Below are 24144 nucleotides of genomic sequence, written 5' to 3'. Positions count from 1 at the left end.
TGCCTTTGCATCACAGACGTTAGGTCTACATCTAGTATATTTTAAGCTATATTGGTATTTGGATGATTAATCCAGATGACTAATGCACATTTGCTGTATCTAGTGGTACGTGTATCTAAAGACAAGTCCTCACAAATCCATGGCCCACTAAAATGGTAATAAGTATTTAGCTCAAAGAATCTTAAATTTTATTAATCACAATGCAAAAAGAATTCTTGCTATCTAAACCAAATTCAAACTGAGACGTCATTCTCCCAGAGCTAACCCAAGTACCAGTGTTACTTCTTACCTAAGGTCCTTCCTCCCCACTAACATGCACCTCACTCAAACAGCCAGGAGTCCGTCTGGTGGTTACAGCCGCAGAGATCTGATCTTTATTAGTGTCTGACACTCCGTTCTGCCAACCTCCTGCTCACACAGGTTACTTTCATTTCCCTAACAGCCGGGTTCCAGCAGGAGGAATTCTAGCACTAGTGAAGGTGAAAGCTGCTTTCCTGCGAGCACGCTTGCCGCTCCAGGAAGACAGTGGGGAAGGGAACAGATGCACTAGTGCAGGGCTCTGCCCCATCAGCCTCCGCAGTCCCACCCCATGCTGCTCAACAAGTGATCTGTGATGAGAAACTAAGTTTGCTGAAGTTGAAGACAAAGTACAACATTGCACAGGAAGCCAACTACATAGGATGATTACCAAATCTTGTGTAAAAACTTGGTGCAATACGAAGATTACAGCATAAATGAGACTTAGCCATAATTTCACATAGTGGTGATAAAAGTAAAAGATACTCAGATCAGCAGCATCTATAATTTCATTTGCTGCTATCTGTAATTTCTATCTCCAGAGTCCAGGACACTGCTAGCACTAGTGTGGTTTGTTGCCTGAATTCATAAAATCGAGGGGAGTAAGTCGCCCATAGAAAACAGTGCAAATAAGGATATAATTTTTCCTCTCCAAGTTTTTGAAGAGTCCCTGAAGTCTACTCACTGAAACACACACTCCACAATTCATGAAAACAATTTTCTTCAAAGAGAATTTTAATCTGAAAAATTGTTCAACAGCACAGATTTCACCTTCAGAATTAAGAACTTAACATGAATCTTCCAGCTTCTTAAAACTGTAATGTCCATAAGGGAAAACATATTGGTTTCATCTGGTAAGACATTACATAGTCAAATTACAGGCAGAGTGTCAGGGCCCCAAGTTAGAATTCCTGAACACAAGCTTCCCAGAACGTGAGCAGTGCTGCCAACGTCAGGACCCTGGCTCTTTAAACTAAACAGGCAGAGTTCCCTGGTTTCAGACACTACGTTTGATTCAAACAGCCAACTTTTCAAAGGAATAGTAACAAACATCCATAATAGGATTCTGCTGAGGAACCCAACAACCTTGAGCCACAGAAGAGAAAAAATCAGCCCCTAAGGACCTGAATTTAAATTTTCACATTTGGCTGTGACCTTTGGAACCAGGTCACTTAGATGGAGAAACATGTAATACTTAGGTGAAAATAATGATCAGCCTTCACTATAACTAACTGTATTATAGTTAGGAAATAGGACCATCAGATTATGGACTGCATCACTCGATGTCCTATACCAGTGCTTCCAGTTAAAACTGGAACAGTCTATCTACTTTCTATAGTACATACAGCTCCACCATTGGAGCAGTCATCACACCAAAACACTGTTCTCTTTTACCCAAAGCATTAAATGTACCTCTCCCTGCCATCCTCACACAGGCACACAACTTACCCAAATAAATGAATAACCTATGGCTTCCCAGTGCCTCACTGGGCTTTTTAGACCTTGTAGAACTCGTCCAAGCTTTGAGTCCTCTAGCTATGCATGCTCTTAAAATCATACCTGGAAACTCTGACCGAGAAGCTGCCAATGACCCAGATCCCCCTTAACAATTTTACTAACTGGCTTCCTTAAAGTATATTTACTATGTATCAAAACTGTTAGAAAAAAAAAAGTTTCGAATGCCATTAGATTTGATAAAACCATTCAAAGTTAATAAAATACTAAAATCATAAGTTAAACTGTCTTAGAATTACACACTGAGAAACACACTGTGCGAGGTGTTTGGTAAACGTCAGTGTCTTCCAGAGCATCTGCAGCCCACAGCGCGCGTCACACTGGCTCCCTGAGCCTTCTCATGATGATCTTCGTCTGTAACGGATAACTGGGTTCTCAGGGGTGTGAATCATAGTGGTGTAATTCACAGTAGGAAAATATCCATCAATGAGATCAAATTCATACAGTCGAAGCATAGTGGACCAAATTGTCTTAATCTGCACGTAGGCAAAATTCTCCCCAATACAACGATGACGCCCTGGGGGGGAAAGAAACAGGAGTGAAACCATTTAACTAAATTTTAAAATAGCAGATGTACAGATTAGTATGCTAAAAAGATGACACTTTCACATAAAATAAGAAAATAGTTAATTAAAACATCCTAGTATATTTTCAGTGCTTTAATAAAAACAGCACCTGGCTAATGACTCTTCCAGTTCTGAAATTTAACAGCTTTCTGAATTAAATATATGAAGGTTTGAATCATACAATCATCAATATTACTGTATATTCTCAGGATATGTAAGCTTGAGAATATACAGTAATATCCAGGAGAACCCAAAATTACAAGTGAACAGGAATCAAAATTTAAAATGTCATGCACATAGTAGAAACTGACAAGCTGAGTCTAAAATGCAAGGAAATACAAAGGACCTGGGAGATCCAAAGCAATCTTGAAAAAAAAAAAAAAAAGTTGAAAGACAAACCAACTTCAAATCTGACTTTGAAGACTAAAGGCACAGAAACTAATACAGGTGGCACTGAATAAGGATTCGACAGGGCACAGACCGCAGAAGTGCTGGGGCAGGCGAAGCAGTGAGAAGAGTCTTCAAGACACCACACTGGAATACAGCACTACAGGGGAGGGGCCCTTTACCCTCTACTGTACACCGCACTCAATTCAAGATGGATCACAGCAGTTAATGCTGAAGTCATCAAGAGAAAAGGAGATGATCTTCATGACTTGGGGCCAGGCAAAGATTTTTAGACAAGACCAGAAAGGCCGGCACTGAAGTCTCCACCTGCAGCGCCGGCATCCCATATGGGCACTGGTTTGTATCCCGGCTGCTTAACTTCCCATCCAGCTCCCTGTTAATCCATGTGGGAAAGCAGCAGAAAATGGCCCAAATGCTTGGGCCACTGCACCCTCATGGGAGACCTGGTTGGAAGCTTCTGGCTCCTGCCTGACCTAACCCAGCCATTGAGGCCATTTAAGGAGTGAACCAGTGGATGGTGTGTGTGTGTGTATATACACACACATATATATGTATACATACACACATATGTATATATATACACACACACACCAAATGGAACATAGGCAAACTTCTCTCCCGATGCTGGGTTATCCTGTAAGTAGCAATCAGGTTTAAAGTCTAGAGGTTCTGTCCATGAGTCCTTCGGTCTTTGATTAACCGTAGGAGACACATACCATATATTACATATATATATAATATATATTAACATATATATGCCTTTCAAATAAGTAAATAATCTTTAAAAAAAAACAAGAAGCAGAAACACCTTAGAAAATTAATAAATTAGATTTGTCTAAGGTTATTCATTTATCAGACTAAATGAATATTGAATATGAGCATTTCATTTTTAAATTTTACGAGAAAAAACAGTAACTGCTTAACACAGTGCTCACTGGCCTATGACTGCAGCTAACCACTGAAAGCCACATTCAGCAGGGCCATTTGCAAACTGGTCCACATTCAAATACATGTAACAACTAAGGCAACGCTTGGCATACAGGATGAACAAAGGACTATTTTTAACAGCAAAACTAGGAGTATCTATTAACTTAATCAGAACTGACAAATTCTGATGATTCACAAAATAATACTATGAAAATGAACTACATGCACCAACAACCAACCTGATTACGTCAACAAGCGGTTAAAGAAACTAGAGATACTTAACAAGATACTTAACATGACTGTATGATCTCCCTGCCCCCACTGAAGTTCTAGAACCTCAGCTTCGCGTTATTTGGAAACAGGATCTTGTATACATAATTAAGATGAGGTCATACAGTTGGGGCGGGCCCTCAATCCAGTGACTTACGGGATCCTTACAAGAAGGCCATGTAAGATCGAGACACTGACAAGGAAGAAAGCCTGATGCAAACAAGCAGTGATTAAAGTGATGCAACTGCAAGCCAAGGACTGAAGAGGCAAGGAAGGACTCTCCCCGGAGCCTTCTAGGCAGGGATGGCTCTGCCTCCTGGAGGCGATGGTAATCAGTTACAGACGAAAAAGGACTGAGGAGACACTGGATCTGCATTCAAGTATGTCATAGATACACTATCTCTGTGGAGGCCAGGATTAGAAACATCTATAAATCAGATATTACAAGGAAATGGATTTCCGCTTTAAAGGTAACTGCACATCCCATTATCTGACAAGTTCAAGTGGAAGTGCGTTACCAATGTAGGAGTGCCCATTTAGTACAGTGATTAAGACACCTTGGGATGCCTACATCTCACACTGGAGTGCCTGGGTTCGAGTCCCAGCTCTACTTCCAAGTCCAGCTTCCTGCTAATGTGCACCCTGGGAGACAGAAGGTGACACATTAAGTAGCTAAGTCTCTGTCACCCACAAGATAGGCTCAACTTGAATTCCCAGGTTCCGGCTTTGGCAGGCCCAGCCCCAGCTCATGGGAGCACTTGGAGAGTGCATGGAAGACCTCTGTCTCTCTGCCTTTCAAATAAAAGATTCTTCTCTAGGGACAGATTCTGAGCCACGAAGTAATGCCCCTTTCAACCATTAGCAATCTAATTCTATGTTATGTTACATAACACATTATTAAATGTATTAAGTGAAGATCTGAAGTTACCAAAGACCTTTATACTTTCCTTGATAGCTGGAAAAAGTATGACCAATGACAAAAGTCAAGTGACACTTACATGATATCTTCGGAAGAGAAGAAGTTACAAAATACAGTTTCATCTGTTGAGTACCAACAGGTAGAAACATCATAGGAGGAGCAAGAGCCTATTAGAATCTTAATGGAAATGAACATATTCGCAAACCTACCTACAACCTGCCCACATTACATCACTGAATATTCAGAGAGCCAAGGTGTTGACCAACCATCCGATCATGAGGGCTGCCTTTGTTTTGCTCTTCTATTTGACAGATAATAGCCACACGGTTTTCTGGGGCACAGTGTGGTGTTTGGGTACCTTTGTGCACCGCACATCAATCAATTCAGGATACTTAGTTAGCCATCAGGTACTTCGTTCTGACGAGTACTTACACCACACAGCACTGTTAACTATCATCACCCGGAGTAAGGGAACACCAACACGGAGTCCCCTTCTCTGCGTGGGACTTTGTATCCATTGCCTTTGCTTTGCTTTTTGGAAATGCTGGTACTCTGGTGTTACGTTTCGCCTGAAATAATTCCTGGAATGGTATGCTAACCCCAACGGTTCACTGAGACAGAACTCACAAAGAGCTTTAAATGCTACTACAAGGGGAAACAAGGGTAGATAGGTTAGCGGAAATAACAAAGCACTGTATAGGATCCACAGAACAATTCCCACTAGTACAAAAAAAAAAAAAAAAAATCCGTTTTCCAACTGAAAAAATTCTACATATCAGCAAGAATGTCCCTATGAGGAAAGGGGAAGATGTCGGTAAAATGTTCACTTGGATTCTTCCAACCAGGACAAACTATTATGAGGGCAAATATTTCCAATCTACAATGCAGTCATCTTACCAGCTCCAAATGGAACATAGGCGAACTTCTCTCCCGATGCTGGGTTATCCTGTAAGTAGCGATCAGGTTTAAAGTCCAGACGTTCTGTCCATGAGTCCTTCAGTCTTTGATTAACCGTAGGAGACACACACACTTGATGTCCTGGCGGAATGGTGTACCCTGCCACAGTCTACAGAAGAAAGCACCACACCACGAGAATTTTAAAATGCGCCAGGCAACCAGGTCGTTAGGTAAGCAAGCACTAATCTAATACACATGACATGTATTTTAAAACTGGCTGGATCGTGAGTTAGCGAACATTGTTTTCACTCCAGCTCTGGGACACAGATGCACGAGGCAAACTCGGGCTGCAGAGGTAAGGGTGCGGTTCAGGGAGCCTTTCCCTATCCCACGTACACACTGCACAAGGTCAGAAGGCGTAACAAGGAAACATGTTCTCTAGAACTGAGAGAAAAATACAACCCCAACTGTTAAATGAAAATGCAGAGCATAATTAGAATTTGCGATCAGCATTCAAATTGTCTGCAATTAGGTAAAAATGTTCTGAAGTTGAAAATTATGTAGAAACATTCTACATTTTTAATTTTAAAAATGCTCTTTGATGCTACGACATACAGTAATTTATTATGTTCAAATGAAAACCGGGAGGAGGAGGAGGAGGCGCTCACCTGGGGGGTCCTGGCCATCCTCATCATGGTCATGATCGGGGGCCGCAGTCTCAGCGTTTCCCTTATGCAGCGGTCGAGTAAATTCAGGTCCTTGAGCTACAAAGAGAAAACCATTTCTCGGTTTTTGTAAAGATGTAACACACACCAACAGCATAAAATGTTGTCCGCTGTGGTCAGTCCGGGGCCCTGCATCCCAGGGCGGAGTGCAGCGTGGCTGGGATCCCATCGCTGCCACCACCACAGGGCCTCCTGCTCGGGTGGATCCCGAGTCACCCAGACACGGCACGCAGGCACTCCCCCACGCCTCCTAGGACACAGCACACAGGCACTCCCCCACGCCTCCTAGGACACGGCACGCAGGCACTCCCCCACGCCTCCTAGGACACGGCACGCAGGCACTCCTCCACGCCTCCTAGGACACGGCACGCAGGCACTCCTCCACGCCTCCTAGGACACGGCACGCAGGCACTCCCCCACGCCTCCTAGGACACGGCACGCAGGCACTCCTCCACGCCTCCTAGGACACGGCACGCAGGCACTCCTCCACGCCTCCTAGGACACGGCACGCAGGCACTCCCCCACGCCTCCTAGGACACGGCACGCAGGCACTCCCCCACGCCTCCTAGGACACGGCACGCAGGTACTCCCTCCGTGTGCGGAAGCCAGACTTTGAGCAGAGGAACACCCTGATGGTCTCCAGACAGACCCTAGACAGCTCTGGCAAGGAGCAACCCAGCTAGCATGTTTCAGGTAAGGTTATGGGGGAATTTTCCGAAAACAGAGAACTCAGCAACTGAAGCTCAAGTACAGAGAAAACCCCAAGCTGTCCCTTTGGAAAACCGGCTCAGAGACAGCAGCAGCAGCAGCGAATTGAGGAGCCCAGCACACCTGGTCGTAATTGAGGGGCGGCAGGTGGTCTCCGCAGACTGCTTTCTGCTCCGAGTAGCACCTTTCTTGAAGCTGCTTGTCCCTGGCCAGAAAGAAGCCCAGCCAGGCGCTGGTGGTGGAGGAGGTGTGCTGGCCGGCCAGCAGCAGCCCGATGAGCATCCCCGCGATCTCGTCGTCCGTCAGAGGGCGCCCGTCCCTGCGGAACAAACCCCACGCCCTGCTCAGGCCGCGGCCTCGGGGCTGGGAGCTGCACGGTCAGGGTCTCTTGCCTTTGTCCCTCAGCCATCAGAGACCCCCCGCACAGGCAAGGACGGACCAAGAAAAGTGGGGTTTTGTTACGAAGAGCTCACCGTAGTTATGGCAAACGTTCCCAACGCCCAGCCCCTGGGACTCCCCAGCTTCGGCCTCAACAACTTAGAAAGTCCAAAGTCACAGCTACCAAACTGCTCTTGCTGGTGTCCTCACTTTTTAACTGAAAATACTAACTATGATTTAACATGCACTTTCCTGCTTTAGCTTAATATGTGATTGGAGCAGCTCTTACTTGTATGTAGAATCCAGCAAAGTTTGGAGAATGTCTTCAAGTTTTTCTTTGGACTGTCTGCGTTTCTGGATTGCCTTATAGAAAATATTCTTGATCTCTCGGTGAGCTCTGTCTCTGCGCCTGTAATTCAACGATGAAAATTATTTTTTAACATAAAACACTTTCAAGGGTAAATCCATTTTGAAAACTAGGACCTTGGGCTGCCACTGTGGGTTAAGCCACCACCTGCAGCGCCAGTGCCAGCATCCCATATGGATGGCTGGTTCGAGTCTTAGCTGCTCCACTTTCAATCTAGCTCCCTGCTAATAGCCCGAGAAAGCAGTGGAAGATGGTCCAAGTTCATGGGCCCCTGCACCCACGTAGGAAACCTGGATGAAGCTCCTGGCTCCTGGCTTCGGATTGGACCAGCCCTGGCCTTTGCAGCCATTTAGGGAGTGGAATAGCAGAGGGAAGGCCTCTCTGTCTCTCCCTCGCTATATAACTCTGCCTTTCCAATAAATAAAATACATCTTTAAAAAGAAAGAAAACCAGGACCTAGCTAAAACAACCTTACTTAACTAATATTAAAGATGAAGTCAGAAGCAGCTTGCACTGTGGGGCATCTCTGTGGCCCTGAGGGTCCGGAACTGCACGTAACACACACCCGAGATTCCCTCACACCCCTCTGCCCTGCTGCGGCCTAGGGATCACGCAGCACCTGGAGAAGCATCCTCCAGTCCAAGAGAAAGCGGAACTCTCAAACCAACATCAGACCTCAAGTGGAACCAGACCCTGAAGCTGGAGGGCCACCCCGGTTCTTCCACAGATGCAATTCTACTTTCATTTTCTAAGACCACAGTTTTTCAGGGTGCCCAAGTACTAGTAGAGTCAGGAAACAAGCTTCAGTTCCCAACCCTCTACCTATACGTCCCGGGCAAGTACTGGGAGCCTCCATCTGCAGGCAGCTGCGCAAGATCACACAGCAGTGGGCGACGGCGCTGCACCTCCCACCAGGCGGCCTAGGAAACCACACCTCCTAACTCCACTTGCGGGACTCATGCTGCCAGACTGTGGGAAGGCAGCAGGAGATGGCCCAAGGACTTGAGCCCCTGCCACCCATGTGGAAGACCCGGATGAAGCTCCAGGCTTCAGCCTGGGCCAAGCTATTGCAGCCATCTGGGGAGTGAACCAGCAGATGGAAGATCTGTCTCTGTAATGCAGAGTTACAGAGGGAGGGAGAGACAAACACAATAAATAAATCTTTTTAAAAAAATTTTTTAAGTTGTTAAAAATGTTTAAATAAATAAAAGAAAGGCAGGGCCAGTGCTGTGGCATAGGGAGTAAAGCCACCGCCTGCAATGCCAGCATCCCATATAGGTGCTGGTTCAAGCCCTGGCTGCCGCACTTCCGATCCAGATCTCTACTATGGCCTAGGGAAGCAGATGACCCAAGTCCTTGCGCCCCTGCACCCACATGGGAGACCGAGAAGAAGCTCCTGGCTTCTGGCTTCGGATTGGCTCAGCTCTGGCCATAGCAGCCACTTGGGAAGTGAACCAGCAGATGGAAGACCTCTCTTTCTCCCTCCATCCCTCTCTGCCTCTGCCTCTAACTCTGCCTTTCAAATAATAATTTTTAAAAAGGCACAAATATTCAAAAGAAAGCAATTTCACATATGAGAGGGGATTAAAACTTGCAGGTAAAGGATGGGACAAATTTCCCATGAACTTTCTGAAGCCACTTAGTATATATACTACAAAACTACCCAAGACTTTCAAACAAGTGCTCACAAGAGCCCAGTATTACTTTGAACATATTCAGACTTCCCTGCTTACAAGGAATGTCAGGTAAGCAAGCTTTAAAATACTAGGGTAATTGGCTTTTTTGTAAACTGAAACTTAACTTTAAATGAACTCACCATATAAACAAACACTGTCTTGAGCTTTTATAGAACCTGGATCAACACTCTTTCCCCATTTGTTCTACCTCTTATTTTCATCCTTGTTAAAGGGCTGGTGCTGTGGTACAGATTAAGCTTACCCTGCGGCGCTGACATCCCTTATGGACACTGGTTCAAGTCCTGGCTGCTCCAAGTCCAATCCAACTCCCTGCTAATGGCCTGGGAAAGCAGCGGAACATGACCCAAGTACTTGGGTCCCTGAACCTATGTGGGAGACCAGGATAAAGCTCCAGGCTCCTGGCTTCAGACCAGTCCAGCTCCAGCCATTGTGGCCATCTGGGGAGTGAACTAGTGGATGGAAGACCTCTCCCTGTCTCACCCTCTCTGTAACTCTGTCTCTCAAATAAATAAATCTTAAAAAAAAAAAAACCACACACCTCTGCTAAAGCAAAGCACACTAAGAGTACTGTATGGTTAAACAACCAAGTGTAGGATCTTGATCCATACCTGAAACTGGGCAGAGGCAGCCAGCCCGGCAGGAGCCAGGCAGCATGGCTGAAGCCACCATCCAGATCTGCATACAGCTGTGCCACCTTCTCATTGAGCTGACTTCTGATTTCCCTTCCATGTAAACAGTGGCTCGCGGTTAAAATTATGAGCTCAGAAAGTGCTTCAAACACATCTAGAGGAAGAAACAAGGCTTTCTCATTATGATTTCCAGTCCTGTGAAATAGCGTTTTCTGAAGATAAAAAGGTACTATGAAGGAAAATTGAGAACAAGAAAAACTCCAAAAAAAATTCCATTCATATCATCAGAAAAAGCTGAAAGGCATGTGATCAAACGACAGGCACTAGCCCACCCCCAAAACAGACGCCACGAAGGCATCTCTAACCCACAATCGTGAGCTTGTCTCCACCTTTAAAAACAAACAGGGTACTCTGATGGCCAGGGTACAGTCCAACAAAAGCAGCAAAAAGGCTGCTTAATGTATATGAGGGGCCAGCGCCGCGGCTCACTAAGCTAATCCTCCGCCTAGCGGCGCCGGCACACCAGGTTCTAGTCCCGGTCGGGGCACCGGATTCTGTCCTGGTTGCCCCTCTTCCAGGCCAGCTCTCTGCTGTGGCCAGGGAGTGCAGTGGAGGATGGCCCAAGTGCTTGGGCCCTGCACCCCATGGGAGACCAGGAAAAGCACCTGGCTCCTGCCATCGGATCAGCGCGGTGCGCCGGCCGCAGCACACCGGCCGCAGCACGCCGGCCGCAGCGGCCATTGGAGGGTGAACCAACGGCAAAAGGAAGACCTTTCTCTCTCTCTCTCTCACTGTCCACTCTGCCTGTCAAAAAAAAAAAAAATGTATATGAGGGCAACATGCACAGATTCTGGTCCTAAGACTGAAGACCAGATCAGTTCCCAGGTCAAAGGAGGAAAATCTGGACTAAAAATTGAAGTGTTGGCCAAATATAAAAGAAAACTAATCACCACCTGGTACATGCCAATGCTGGGCACAGAGGCAACAGGCAAGCACACTTTGATGACACTCTGAAGAACTAAACACAGATTTCCAACTGATTTGTTCTTTAATTCCATGTTCACCAAGTAAATCTTGAGATGCCATCTGGCTGTCCAACCAGATTTGCCCTTAAAGCGAAGATCAGCAAATATTCTGGTCTTCTTGGTGCTATTATACTCGTGACTCACGTGTGTTGACTAAGTTGTCATTCCAACTCGCACATCAGCTTCTTGTATAGTTAGAAAGTAATTACATCACCTTCAGGTGCATTAAAAATAAAAGCAAATTTCTGGACCTTTTAGAGAAGCTAAAGACCAAACCCAGACAGTGAGTGACCTATGGCCTGGGGTCCCACTGCCTGTGTGCGGGGGCTTCCTGTCAGAGGCCCGGCCACCACCTCAGCAGGCCACACTTGCTGCAGTCCCAGCACCAAGACAAAAACCCTACTCAGAGTTCAAAGCCATGGTAACCACGGCAGGCCTAGCATTGAACTTAAGCCAGCTCTGCACACACTATAGTTTGCTGCATTTATACACAAACGCATATTCACAGAAAAAAGGCAGTATCAAGACAAATGTAAAACATGGTGCTTACTTTTTTCTCCACTTTCTCCCCAACTTTTAAAGTATTCCTTTGTTTCTTTTTCAATGATAGAAACGTACTGCCTGAAATGGGCTATGTTAAGGCCGCTTTTTAACATTTTCTTCTGTTCCAAGAAAACCTTCAAAGAAGATTAACAGTAAATCATATTAAAACACATTTTTGTTTTATCCTGACCCATGTAGGTTATCATAACCATGTTAACACTCCAAGAAAACATTCGGGAAAACTGAAAAATAGTAAAAGGATTTTTTAACAAATAACACCAGAATGCAGAACTTAGAGCACAGAGCCATTCTGAAGTAGCAGTGCGGAAAGAAGGCGCCTGCTGTGGCGTAGCAGGTAAAGCCTCTGCCTGCAGTGTTGGCATCCCATATGGGCGCCGGTTCAAGTCCTGGCAGCTCCACTTCCAATCCAGCTCTCTGCTATGGCCTGGGAAAGGAGCAGGAAAGCAGTAGAAGATGGCCCAAATCCTTGGGCCCCTGCACCCACGTAGGAGACCCGGAAGAATCTCCTGGCTGCGGATCAGTGCAGCTCCGGCCGTTGCAGCCATTTGGGGAGTGAACCAGCAGATGGAAGACCTCTCTCTCTCTCTGCCTCTCCGTAACTGTGCCTTTCAAATAAATAAATAAATCCTTAAAAAAATAAGTAAATATTTAAAAAGAGAAGATGCCTGCTACCCGGAGTCCAGGCAATCAGTGTGACCAGTTGGGAAGGTCACCCCTGCCTCCCCCACCGTTACCTTTTCCCACTGCAGATTTCCTTGCCCTATTCCAACTGGACCCAGAAGCCAACAGGAGACAAAGGCCCACTGCACTTCTATTTTTTTTTTTTTTTAAAGAGTTTATTTATTTAAGAGGTAGAGTTACAGACTGAGAGGGAGAGAGAGAAAGGTCTTCCTTCCACTGGTTCACTCCCCAGATGGCCGCAACAGCCAAAGCTGCGCCGAACCGAAGCCAGGAGCCAGGTGCTTCCTCCTGGTCTCCTGTGTGGGTGCAGGGGCCCAAGGACTTGGGCCATCTTCTACTGCTTCCCCAGGCCACAGCAGAGAGCTGGATTGGAAGTAGAGCAGCCAGGACTAGAACCAACACCCATGTGGGATGCTGGTGCTGCAGGTGGAGGATTAACCTACTGCGCCATGGCGCCAGCCCAGCCCACTGCACTTCTAAAATAAATTTACACCAAGACAGCTAAGGGTTTTGAACCTTTGAGGCATTTCTATTTAAGTTTAATAAGCTATGTTTAAAAAAAATTTGAGCAGAGAGATTTTTCTATGACTCTTGCTTTTGTACTTGAGGAAACCCACTGGTTCCCAGAAACATGTATTTACTGTTAACTCCTAACTACTGTATTAGGGCATGGGCTGTGTGGGTCGTATTCCCAGCCAGAGCCCCCATCAAGGAGCTCGGCTAAATACCTGACTTGTATTCTCCATCAACTTAAAACATTTTAGCATTTCACTCTGGCGAAGCTGAGGGGGAAACAACACAAACGAACCACACCCCTGACATCTCCCCATTAAATCAGGACTAATGAAGTCACCATCTCTAAATCAGACAGCTTTTAAAAGATTTATTTATTTATTTGAAAGTCTGAGTTACAGAGACAGAGAAGAGGCAGAGAGAGAGATCTTCTCTCCGGTGACTCACTCCCCAATTGGCTGCAATGGCTGGAGCTACGCCAATCCAAAGCCAGGAGCCAGGAGTTTCTTCCAGTCTCTCACGTGGGTGCAGGAGCCCAAGGCCTTGGGCCATCTTCCACTGCTTTCCCAGGCCATAGCAGAGAGCTGGATGGCAGTGGAGCAGCCGGATCTCAAACCGGAGCCCATATGGGATGCTGGAGCTTCAGGCCAGGATGTTAACCCACTACGCCACAGCGCCGGCCCCAATCAGACAGCTCTTAAGCTCTTCAGGTAGGGGCAGGCAGGTGGAAAGCCCTTCTGATGAAATAATGGGATTTTCCTGTTACCCTCTCAAATCAAATCCAAACTTGCTAAGTTATCACTGACTCCATGTCTTTGCTTAGCCCACAGCAGCAACTAGAAACAGAACACCCATTCCTTACAGTTAATGTCTCATGATTCTTCAGAGTTTTCAGCCAGGTAATAAACCATTTCTACACTTTAAATGCATACTGTGACACTACTAGCTGTACCTATTACAGACCCATCTTCAAGGTAACAGAGTCAGGGCCAGCGCTGTGGCATAGTGGGTAAAGCTGCCACCTGCGATACTGGCATCCCATGTGGGCACCGGTTCCGGTGCCAGATGTTCCACTTCCAATCCAGTTCCCAGCCAATGCGCCTGGGAAAGCAGCAGAGGGTGCTCCGAGTGCTTGGGACTCTGCACCCATGTGGGAGACCCAGAAGAGGCTCCAAGCTCCTGGCTTCGGCCTGGCCCAGCCCCAAGCCATTACAGCCATCTAGGGAGTGAACCAGCAGATGGAAGCATTCGCGCGCGCGCTCTCAAGCTCTCTTTCACCCTCTCCCTCTCTCTTCCTGTCTTAAATAGCTCTGCGTTTCAAAAAAAAAAAAAAGTCACAAGGTCACCTACTGCGTTAGGCACATCATATGCGACTCCCTTCCCAAACACCGGTGTGGTCAGCCGGCTGTAGATATCTTCTGCATTCAGGTCTTCATTCTTGCTGTTAAAAAGCAGTGCAGCAGCATCACTGCCCAGGAGGTAAGTAAACGTCTTGCCCACCATGGTAAAGCTAAACACGGGTCCATACTAAAAGAGAGAGAAATACCCAGTGATGTCAGCAAAGGGTACACGGCACTAGGACCGACTTCTGAGATCACAAAACACCATTGACAAATTCAAACATTCATACATGATGAAGCAATTCCTTTCACCTTGCCATACTTCTCCTCTTGTCTCTGTCTAGATTTATACAACTTTCCTTTTTTTAAGATTTATTAGGCCAGCGCCGCGGCTCACTAGGCTAATCCTCTGCCTGCGGCACTGGCACACCGGGGTTCTAGTCCCAGTTGGGGCGCTGAATTCTGTCCCGGTTGCCCCTCTTCCAGGCCAGCTCTATGCTGTGGCCCGGGAGTGCAGTGGAGGATGGCCCAAGTGCTTGGGCCCTGCACCCCATGGGAGACCAGGAGGAAGCACCTGGCTCCTGCCTTCGGATCTGCGTAGTGCAGCGGCCGCAGTGGCCATTGGAGGGTGAACCAACTGTAAAGGAAGACCCTTCTCTGTCTCTACCTCTCTCACTGTCCACTCTGCTTATCAAAAAAAAAAAAGAGGGCCGGCGCCGCGGCTCAATAGGCTAATCCTCCACCTAGCGGCGCCGGCACACCGGGTTCTAGTCCCGGTCGGGGCGCCGGATTTGTCCCGGTTGCCCCTCTTCCAGGCCAGCCCTCTGCTGTGGCCAGGGAGTGCAGTGGAGGATGGCCCAAGTACTTGGGCCCTGCACCCCATGGGAGACCAGGAAAAGCACCTGGCTCCTGGCTCCTGCCATCGGATCAGCGCGGTGCGCCGGCCGCAGCGCGCCGGCCGCGGCGGCCATTGGAGGGTGAACCAACGGCAAAGGAAGACCTTTCTCTCTGTCTCTCTCTCTCACTGTCCACTCTGCCTATCAAAAAAAAAAAAAAAAAAAAAAAAAAAAAAGAATTATTTTATTTGAAAGGCAGAGTGAAAGAGGGAGAGTGAAGAGGGGGGAGAAGGAAGAGAGAGAACCTTCCATTTGCTGGTTTACCCCAGAAATGGCCAGCAACAACAGTTGTGGCTGGGCCAGGCAGAAGCCAAAAGCCAGAGCTCCAACCAGGTCTCCCATATGGGTGGTGGGGTCCCAGGTACTTAAGCCATCTCCTGCTGCTTTCCCAGGTGCACTAGCAGGGAGCTGGATGGGAAGCAGAACTAGGGACACAAACCAGCACTCAGAAATGGGATGTTCGTGTCGCAAACTGTGGTTAACCCACTGCACCACAATGCTGGCCCCAGAGATTTTCATTCTGCTCTTTTCCCTTTATCTTGAAAATGCTTCTCTGCCATTTAAACATTCAGTAACTAAGGTTTTCTATCATGTACATCACAATGTTAACTAACTGCTCTTTCACTATTGGACATATGAATGGCATGTTAGAATTTTTTTTTCACTTATAGATAATTCCGCAATGAACATCTCTGATAGCATAGTGTTTTCCCCCTCTGGTTAAAAATAAGGTAGCCAAAGGATGCAATGTTTCCTAAAGTACTTGCTATGTGAAGATACTAAAAGTTTATATATCTATCAGTTTTAGGACTATCTCACCAACACTGAAGACTGTTGTTAATTGGATTAGGTGTTAAATGGTTTAGCCTGCAGCTTTTTTATTATTAAAGAGTAGGTTCTGGGATACAATCATGAACAAAAATACTGTCTTGGACTCATAGTTCTTAGTCTATTGGAAAAGATACAAATTAATAGGACAAATATAAAATTCCAAATGTGACAATTATCACACAAAGGAAAGCAACTCTGTGATGAGTCTAAAAAATCGAGACCTACAGGAAGACAGCTGAGCGGACCCTGCGGGATGGTCACCAAGTGTACACTAAGGTCCTCAAGGTGGGAGGAAGAGGGCAAGGAAGAGCTGAGGGCCAGGCCTGCCCCACACAGAGCCTCCTATGCCACCTTGCAAACAATGGGAACTCATGAAGGCGGCTGACCTATGCGGGAGCCTACAAAGTCTCAGTGAGACGGTGGCGCTAGAAGCAGATTCAGCTCTTTTGGAGTTGGAATCCGCAGACTTGACAGGGGACTGGTGGGAAAGGGAGGTGAGCAGGAAGGAATCCCACGCTTCCGGTACAGTGCAACTGCAAAACAGGGAGAGCAGGGCGGGCAGGAGGACCGTGGCTGGACGCTAGAAATGTGGAATTTCACATGTGCTTGAGACAACGAAGAGCAAAAACCGTGGGGGACTGGATTACCGAAGGAGGTTAGACAAGAGAGACCTGGGTAGAGACGGTAACTTGGGTGTTCCTGCGGCTGCGAGCACAGCTGAGATTACTGAGAACAAAGGCCAAAAGGACCAAAACCAGGAGAATCCAACACCTCTGAGCATGCTTGACTGCTGCCTTCCTTTTACTGACCCACCTTTTATTGACTTACCCCAAGCATCTGCCTTCCGCTGAATCAGAAAAGAAGCAAAGAGGTAGGAGAAAAACACAACATAAGCCACATCTGAGGAGCACATGGTCATCAGCAAAGAACACAACTGAGAACACAGCCAAGTTCAAAGGATCAGTGGCATGAGCTCACTGGTACAGGCACTAGAAAACAGACTAGAGTGGGTTAAAAAGTAAACAGGAATTGCAGAAACAGAATACACACAACTTGTGGCAGTGGGAAGAGCAGGAGAGGAAACGAGGTGCTTAGGAGCAGCTTTGGCCTTAAATAGGCAGCACAAGAATTTTTTAGAGAAAGATCCAGTTAAGAGAAATCAACTGTACAGGGGCCAGCACTGTGCTGGAGCAGGTAAAGCCGCTGCCTGCATTGCCAGCATCCCATATGGGCATGGGTTCAAGTTCCAGCTGCTCTACTTCTGATCCAGCTCCCTGCTATGGCCTGGGAAAGCAACAGAGGATGGTCCAAGTCCTTGGGCCTCTGCACCCACGTGGGAGACCCAGAAGAAGCTCCTGGCTTCGGATCAGCACAGCTCCAGCCATTGTAGCCATATGAACCAGCGGATAGAAAACCTCTCTGCCTCTCCTCCTCTCTCTGTGTAACTTTTTTAAATAGATAAATCTTTTTTTAAAAAATCAACTGTACACTGAGAGAAGAAATAATGGGTTCCTTGGACAAAAGAGAGGGATGGAGAATTCAGCAAAGCGCAGTGTAATAAAATCAAGGCGGTGGGACACAGTGGGCTAGAGCACAAGCTCCTGGAGCTAGCGCAGCCGCGGCAGTCAGCGAAGCCCCTGCCTGTGCTGCCAGCATCCCTCGTGGGTGCCAGATCAATGCCTGGATGCCTCCTCTGCTGAGCCAGCTCCCTGCTAACGCACCTGGGAAGGCAGTGGAAGATGGCCCAGCGCTTGGGCCCCTGCCCCCACATCAGAGACCCCGAAGAAGCTCCTGGCTCCTGCCTTCAGCTCAGCCAAGACCTGGCAGTTGCGGCCATTTGGGGAGTGATCCAGCAGATGGAAGACCTTTCTCTCTGGCTGTAACTTTGCCTCTAAGTAACTAAAATCTTAAAAAAAAAAAAAAATCCCAGCTCCTCCACCTATTAGCTTGTTCTACAGTCAGAGAATTTAAGATACCTGCATTTGTTTCCCTCATCTAGAAACTGGTAGGTATCTAATTCAGAGAGCTGCTATCAAGGTTAAAAAAATTATATCAGGGCCAGCGCCGTGGCTCACTTGGCTAATCCTCCACCTGCGGCGCTGGCACTCTAGTTTCTAGTCCCAGTTGGGGCGCCAGATTCTGTCCCAGTTGCTCCTCTTCCAATCCAGCTCTCTGCTGTGGCCTGGGAAGGCAGCAGAGGACGGCCCAAGTGCTCGGGTCCTGCACCTGCATGGGAAACCAGGAAGAAGCGCCTGGCTCCTGGCTTCGGATCGGCGCAGCACCAGCCGTAGCAGCCATTTGGGGGGTGAACCAACGGAAGGAAGACCTTTCTGTCTGTCTCTCTCACTGTCTAACTCTGCCTGTCAAAAAAAAAAAAAAAAAAATTTATATCTACAGGGCAAAGGAAAGTGCCTGGCCACAGTGAGAGAGACTTGTTTTCTATTATCACCATCATTAACACTAAAAGCATTGGCTCAGAAATCAGACCACATGTAAACCCCGATTCGGTCACTGGCTAGTAGTGAGTCCAAGCAGAATTACACAAGCTCTCTATTGCTCAGTTTTGTCATCCACAAGGAGGATATACTTGAAGGGATTTTTCTGGAGCTTTAGGGAGCTAATCTATATAAAGCACTAAGTACCAACAAAATGTATTTTATAATTACTGTGGTAGGAAGAAAAGAGAATTTGTAGATACAAGTTTTCGTGTTTGAAATTGAGAACATGAGTTTCCTCTGGGTGGTTTTAATCACTCTTTACAAAAGAGAGCCATCTGCTTCAAAGGAAAGGTAGAATATTCAGAAGTTTAGAAAAATAAAAGTTTGCATTAGTCATTGTAGTGAAAGAGAAAGTCAGTCAATCGCAGTAACAACAGAATTATTGAGCAATGTTCAAACTTCACTCAAGGTATGTAATCATGAAATTAGGAAGGCGCTAATTGGATACAGGAAGGAGAAAATGACCAACTGGCTCCTTCCAAGGTTAGAGGTTTGCCAGGTGATCACAACCAACAATTCAGGAGCAAAGCAACTTAGACTATGGACCCAAAGTGGAAAAGGAAGGCAGTGGGGAAAGAAGGCTGACAGGTCAGGAGTTAATGGGACAATGGACTGGGAGATCTGATCCGATGAAATAGTGAGTAGTCAAAGGAGTTGCACAAGCAAGCCTATGAAGATGTTGTCTAAGAACAGGTGTCTAAATCAATAGTGTGGGGGCAGGTGTTTAATCTAGCAGTCAAGACACTTGTTAGAATGCCTGCGTCCCACATCAGAGTGCCTCGGTTTCATATCTACCTCCAGCTCCTGACTCCAGCTTCCTGCTAATGCAGACCCCGGGGGACAGCAATGAGGGCTCAAGTTGTGGTCCTGCCATGTGGGAGACGTGGATTGAGTTCCCAGCTGGAGCTTGCAGGCATTTGGGGAGTGAACCAGTACATGGGAGCTCTCTTTCTCTCTGCCTCCCTCTCTCCCTCCCTCTCTAATAAACCTTAAAATTGTTTAATAAATTAACATTTTAGAGGTGAAGCAGTCAAGAACGACAGATGCAAAGTAGGACTGTGGAGTCAATGGCTGAATTAACACCAGAGCTCATCAGAGAGGAAGGCAGAGATACTCCAGCGGCCAGGGTCACCATGTGGGTCCTCCAAGTTGACAGCGAAGTCACAGATGTACCGAGCAGGTTGGGAAAGTCCAGATATTCGTGACTAAGGAAAATGAGGGTCTCGTCTAACCAGTTAACTACACTCAGCGAATACACAACTTAGAACAGTGGTTTTACACCACAGGCACCAGCACTAAAGCTTTCCGCAGCGGTGGATCACAGATCACCCAGGACAAAGGCGAAGTCAACAGGGTAGGGTTCCCTCTCTCTCTAACACAGCAGCTTCGATCTTCATTTTTCTACACTAGCGACAAGCCCGAGGTCAAAATTTTAAAGAATCGTCTGCCATTTAGAAGAAAAGTTTCACAGGCACCTCTCTGCTTTCTTCTCCTCCATTTTGAATACTCACCTTTTCATATGCATTTTCTAGGAACTCAATTGGACTTTTCCCAAATGCTATGGCATGCCCAAGGAATGGAATCGGAGAGAAAATGTGTGGGGGGTTTTTCTGCAAAAGAAAAAAAATTTTTCAGTTCTCATTTCATTTCAAGAGAAACCCAGCTTCATTTCATGACCTAACAAATAGGATTTGCCATAATACAAAAAAAAAAAAAAAAAAAAAAAAACACTTTACCAGAAAATGAGGCATTAAAAATAACTCTAAAAAAGCCTAGAAATATCTTGGGGAAGTGATTATAGTAAAAAAAAAAAAAAAGTAGAACAAAAACTCAAAACACTGTGCAAGATAAATGCCTAGACAAACACAAAGTCACAATTTTCAATGATGAACTCTGTCAAGAATTCAAGAATATGTCCAATATTGATTGTTGGTACCTCCCGGCAATTTCTGGAACTATTAGTGGCAGAAAAAAAGGAAATTCAAACCATAGTTGTTTCACCACCTATACCACCAGTCACAGTTTCAGTCCAAAAATCTTGCCTCTTGGTATAGGACGCAACACAACACAAACAGTAGGTTGAGGTAAGGAACGGGAGCTGCTTAAGCCACATTTGTCAGTAAGCGCCTCTTGCTGCAAACGAACCAGGTGCACTAATCTTAAGAGTAGCTCGGTTCTTGCAGGAACCAGGTAGCAACAACCCAAGAGGCTGTGTAGATGCCGCAGAAGGAGCCCCGCAGGTCACACCCAGCAGGTTGGCTCCCGGGAAGCAGCGGGGCCACGATGGAAAAGCGCGCAGGTTTCCGGGCTTCAGGGAGGCGCAGCCTCTCACGGCTCCTCGGCTAACACTGCTCGGAATTCTGCAGGGAGGCATCTTGGTCCTGTCCAGAGGCAAACATCGCTCCCTCAAAAGGCCCTGGGTAGCAACAACAGTAACTCCGCCTCGCGCCGGTTGTAGTTCAAACAGAAGCAGCTTGGTCGACGGTTTGTTCGTTCCATGGTCAGTAACAAAATAGCTGGCGAAAGCTGTGCAGTGCGGAGCATGCCTCAAATACACCCGGGAGGTTCAAAGCTAACGAATTTCTAAAAATCCTCAATTTCAAAAACTGGTATTTAACCCCACCACCACCACCACACTGCAGTCACGCCCACCCTAAGGAAGTTTTTGTAGCACTTAATCCTGACGGAAAGCGCCACGGGGGCCAGTGCCACAGCCCCCAGGGCACCAAACCACACTGGGCACCTGCAAGGGTAACGCCCACCGGGACCCCCGAGATCGCTCCGGACGCCACGATGGCGGCCACACACGGCCACCTGGGCGCTCGGGACCATCGGCCACCGCCCAGCAGGGCCACCAGAGCCGCGGCCAGCACAGCCACGAAACGAGACCACGAAGGCAGCGAGCACGAGCAGACACACACACACGACCGGGGCGGTCGGCAAGGCCCCAGCACCGAGGCCAGCAAGGCCACCGCCGTCGCGACGGCCAGGTCGGCCAGCTGCACAACCGTGGCCGCCGCCACCACCCCAGCCTGCAGGACGCCCGGGGGTCGCCGCCACCAGCGCCAGGGTCAGGCGCTCCGCCAGCGAGCCCTAGCGTGGCGGGGACACCGCCAAGCCGGCCCCTCACCCACTGCCTCGGGGACGCCCGGCGTACCGTTCCGGCGGACAGCTGGAGCAGGTGGCCGACGGCGAGGCGGATCAGGTAGACCAGGCTGAGCGTGAAGGCGCAGGCGACGAGCAGCGTGGACAGGAGGCTGCCGCCCGTCACCCGCTCCATGGCCTGGGTCAGCACCGACCCTCCTGCCTGCAGTAAGCCCAGCAACACCATCCCGGCCGCCGGAGGTCCACTCTGAAGGAGACGCTGCAGGCCGAGGTCGCCGCCGCCTCTCCGAGAAGATGGAGAGAGAAGCTGGAAGATGGGCGTCCGGAAGCGGGCCCGGCCCCCAGGTCGGCTGCTAAATCCACTACCGCCCCCACCCCGGCCCGCTGCGCGCCACCTCGCGCGTCACAGGTAGGGGCAGGGCCTGCCGCTGGCCACGCCCCTAAAAGGCCTCGGCCACGCCTCTAACGAGGGCCGCCTCACGCCGGCGTCTCCTTGCGCCCGAGAAGGGACCGAGAGCCTCCCGTGGCACGCGTGGTATCCGGGCGGCAGAGGGCACAGCGTAACCCTCGACCACCCTTTGGGCATTCGCGGAGCCCCCGAGCCGGTGTGCCTGCGGCGCGGGGCGCCCGGACACGACGCGGGAGCGGCCTGGCGGAGGAATCTCGGCACGAGGGGTGAGGCGGCCAGGGCCTGTGGCGGCGGCGGCTGCAGCGCGCTCTGTGATTGCACGGAGCGCGCCTGAGGTGATGTCGGCCTATGTGGCGTCAGCGGGGCGCGTGGCTCGGGCGCCGCCCCCTGCCCGGGCACGCGGGCCGGCTCCTCGCAGCCTCCTGAGCGTACCTGGTCCCGCGGCCGCCGAGGAGCAGCCCCGAGGAAGCCGTCGGGACGGCAAAGCAGCCTGCCCCTTCCCACCCCGATCAGTATCGGTTTGACAGGCATTCATGTCCGGTCGTAAAGGTAGCAGATACTGGCCGTCGGGCACGGCGGGCTCTGTGGAACCGGCTTCCCGGCGAGCTGTGGGTGTCACCGGGCGTCGTGAGCGCTGTGGGGCCCTTTCTCCGGGAACGCCGTTTGATTCGCAAGGTTCCTGCAGCCGCCGTCGCCGCGGCCGCACTCGCCTCTTAAAGGTTTCAGTAAGCAGCTCCCGCGAGGCGGCTACCGACGTACCGCGCCTTGCAGGTCGCCTGACCCGAGTCCATTCAGCGTTAAGCCAGGTTTTGTGCTAAGCCTGGAGATTGAGCGGTGAATTAGACACAACTGCACGGCCCTCGGGGAGCGAGTAGGGATATCCAGCTTCCTGGAGATCTGACATTCATCTGAAGTCAGTGCCGACCTCCTCCCCCCCAGGTAAAGCCCAAGTGGAGGGGGGGTCATGGCACGCCCTGTTGCCCTCCTTCTGCATGCAAAACGTCAGTCACCAGTCTTCCAGTTCCCAGGCTAGTCTCATGTATCTTCCATATGCTGCTGCTTCCTGAATCACTAAAACTGGTTTGGGCCGTCATCCCAAGTGTTGGGAATCCCCTAAGGATCAAAATCCCTAAACCCTAAAATCCTGAAAAATCAAAATATCAAAAATGTAATTCTGGAAAAAATCAGTTTATTTTTTTTTGTTAAATATGCATTTTTAGAGGAGTCTTATTTGAGAAACCTAAAAACATGACAGAACACTAAACACAATAAAATAGGCAACAAAATACATATATTTGCAAGCGTGAACACTCAGGTACACTAAAGACAGTCACAAGTTTAAGACAGTATGAGCACAGATGAACCATACTCATAAAGAAATAGGCCAAAGAGCCAAATGTATAAAGCATACCATTGTGGCTGAAAATGGTGTGCACCTGGCTTTATTAGTCATTTAAATACTGTGACAGACAACCCAAGCCTTCTGATGATATTGATTAGAAACCACTGTGGGTCAGCACTCTGTAATGCAGCCTTGCAAGTAACTGAGATCTTAAGAAATTTTATATCTTACCTCTGTGAAAAGGAAATCTTCACTTACTGAAGAAGTTCCCAACCTTTTTACATACACACACTGCTTATACACAAAGTCAAAGTTGTGTTAATGCACTGAGTCAAATTTTCAAAGAAATTCATAAAACAAGTTAGAACACATTACTCTTTACACAATCTATGCCTCCGGGATTGGAAACAATGCAATGTTGAAATGCATAGAACAATTATATTGTTGGGGGCCCGGTGCCCGTGTGGCACAGTAGGTTAATCCTCCACCTACGGCTCTGGCATCCCATATGGGTGCTGGTTCTAGTCCCAGCTGCTCCTCTTCCAATCCAGCTCCCTGCTATGACCTGGGAAAGCAGTAGAGGATGGCCCCAGTCCTTGGCCTCTGCACCTTCATGGGACACAGGGAAGAAGCACCT

At 48.1% G+C, this 24144-nt stretch overlaps 1 protein-coding gene across 1 annotated transcript; it reads right to left on the bottom strand.

The window, feature by feature from the left end:
* Window positions 1-1012: 1012 nt before the first annotated feature.
* Window positions 1013-22086, bottom strand: CYP51A1 (cytochrome P450 family 51 subfamily A member 1). Its single transcript, XM_008261746.5, has 10 exons — window positions 21809-22086; window positions 20163-20261; window positions 14437-14613; window positions 11879-12005; window positions 10283-10457; window positions 7900-8019; window positions 7356-7551; window positions 6468-6563; window positions 5800-5968; window positions 1013-2329 (listed from the first exon to the last, which is right to left on the bottom strand). The coding sequence occupies exons 1-10, from the start codon at window positions 21980-21982 to the stop codon at window positions 2151-2153; spliced, it is 1512 nt and encodes a 503-aa protein (XP_008259968.1). The 5' UTR covers window positions 21983-22086; the 3' UTR covers window positions 1013-2150.
* Window positions 22087-24144: the final 2058 nt, after the last annotated feature.

The sequence above is a fragment of the Oryctolagus cuniculus genome, chromosome 16, assembly GCF_051225735.1.
Source record: "Oryctolagus cuniculus isolate XC-2025 breed Fujian yellow rabbit chromosome 16, ASM5122573v1, whole genome shotgun sequence".
Lineage (NCBI taxonomy): Eukaryota > Metazoa > Chordata > Mammalia > Lagomorpha > Leporidae > Oryctolagus > Oryctolagus cuniculus.
This window is presented reverse-complemented; position numbering and strand designations above follow the sequence as displayed.

Coding starts and splice junctions, on each gene's coding strand:
- CYP51A1 (XM_008261746.5), bottom strand. CDS start 21,982: ATGGTGTTGCTGGGCTTACTGCAGGCAGGAGGGTCGGTGCTGACCCAG. Junction 20,262..21,808: donor TCCAGCTGTCCGCCGGAACG/GTACGCCGGGCG, acceptor TTTCTTTTGCAG/AAAAACCCCCCACACATTTT. Junction 12,006..14,436: donor CATATGATGTGCCTAACGCA/GTAGGTGACCTT, acceptor TCTTCTTTGAAG/GTTTTCTTGGAACAGAAGAA.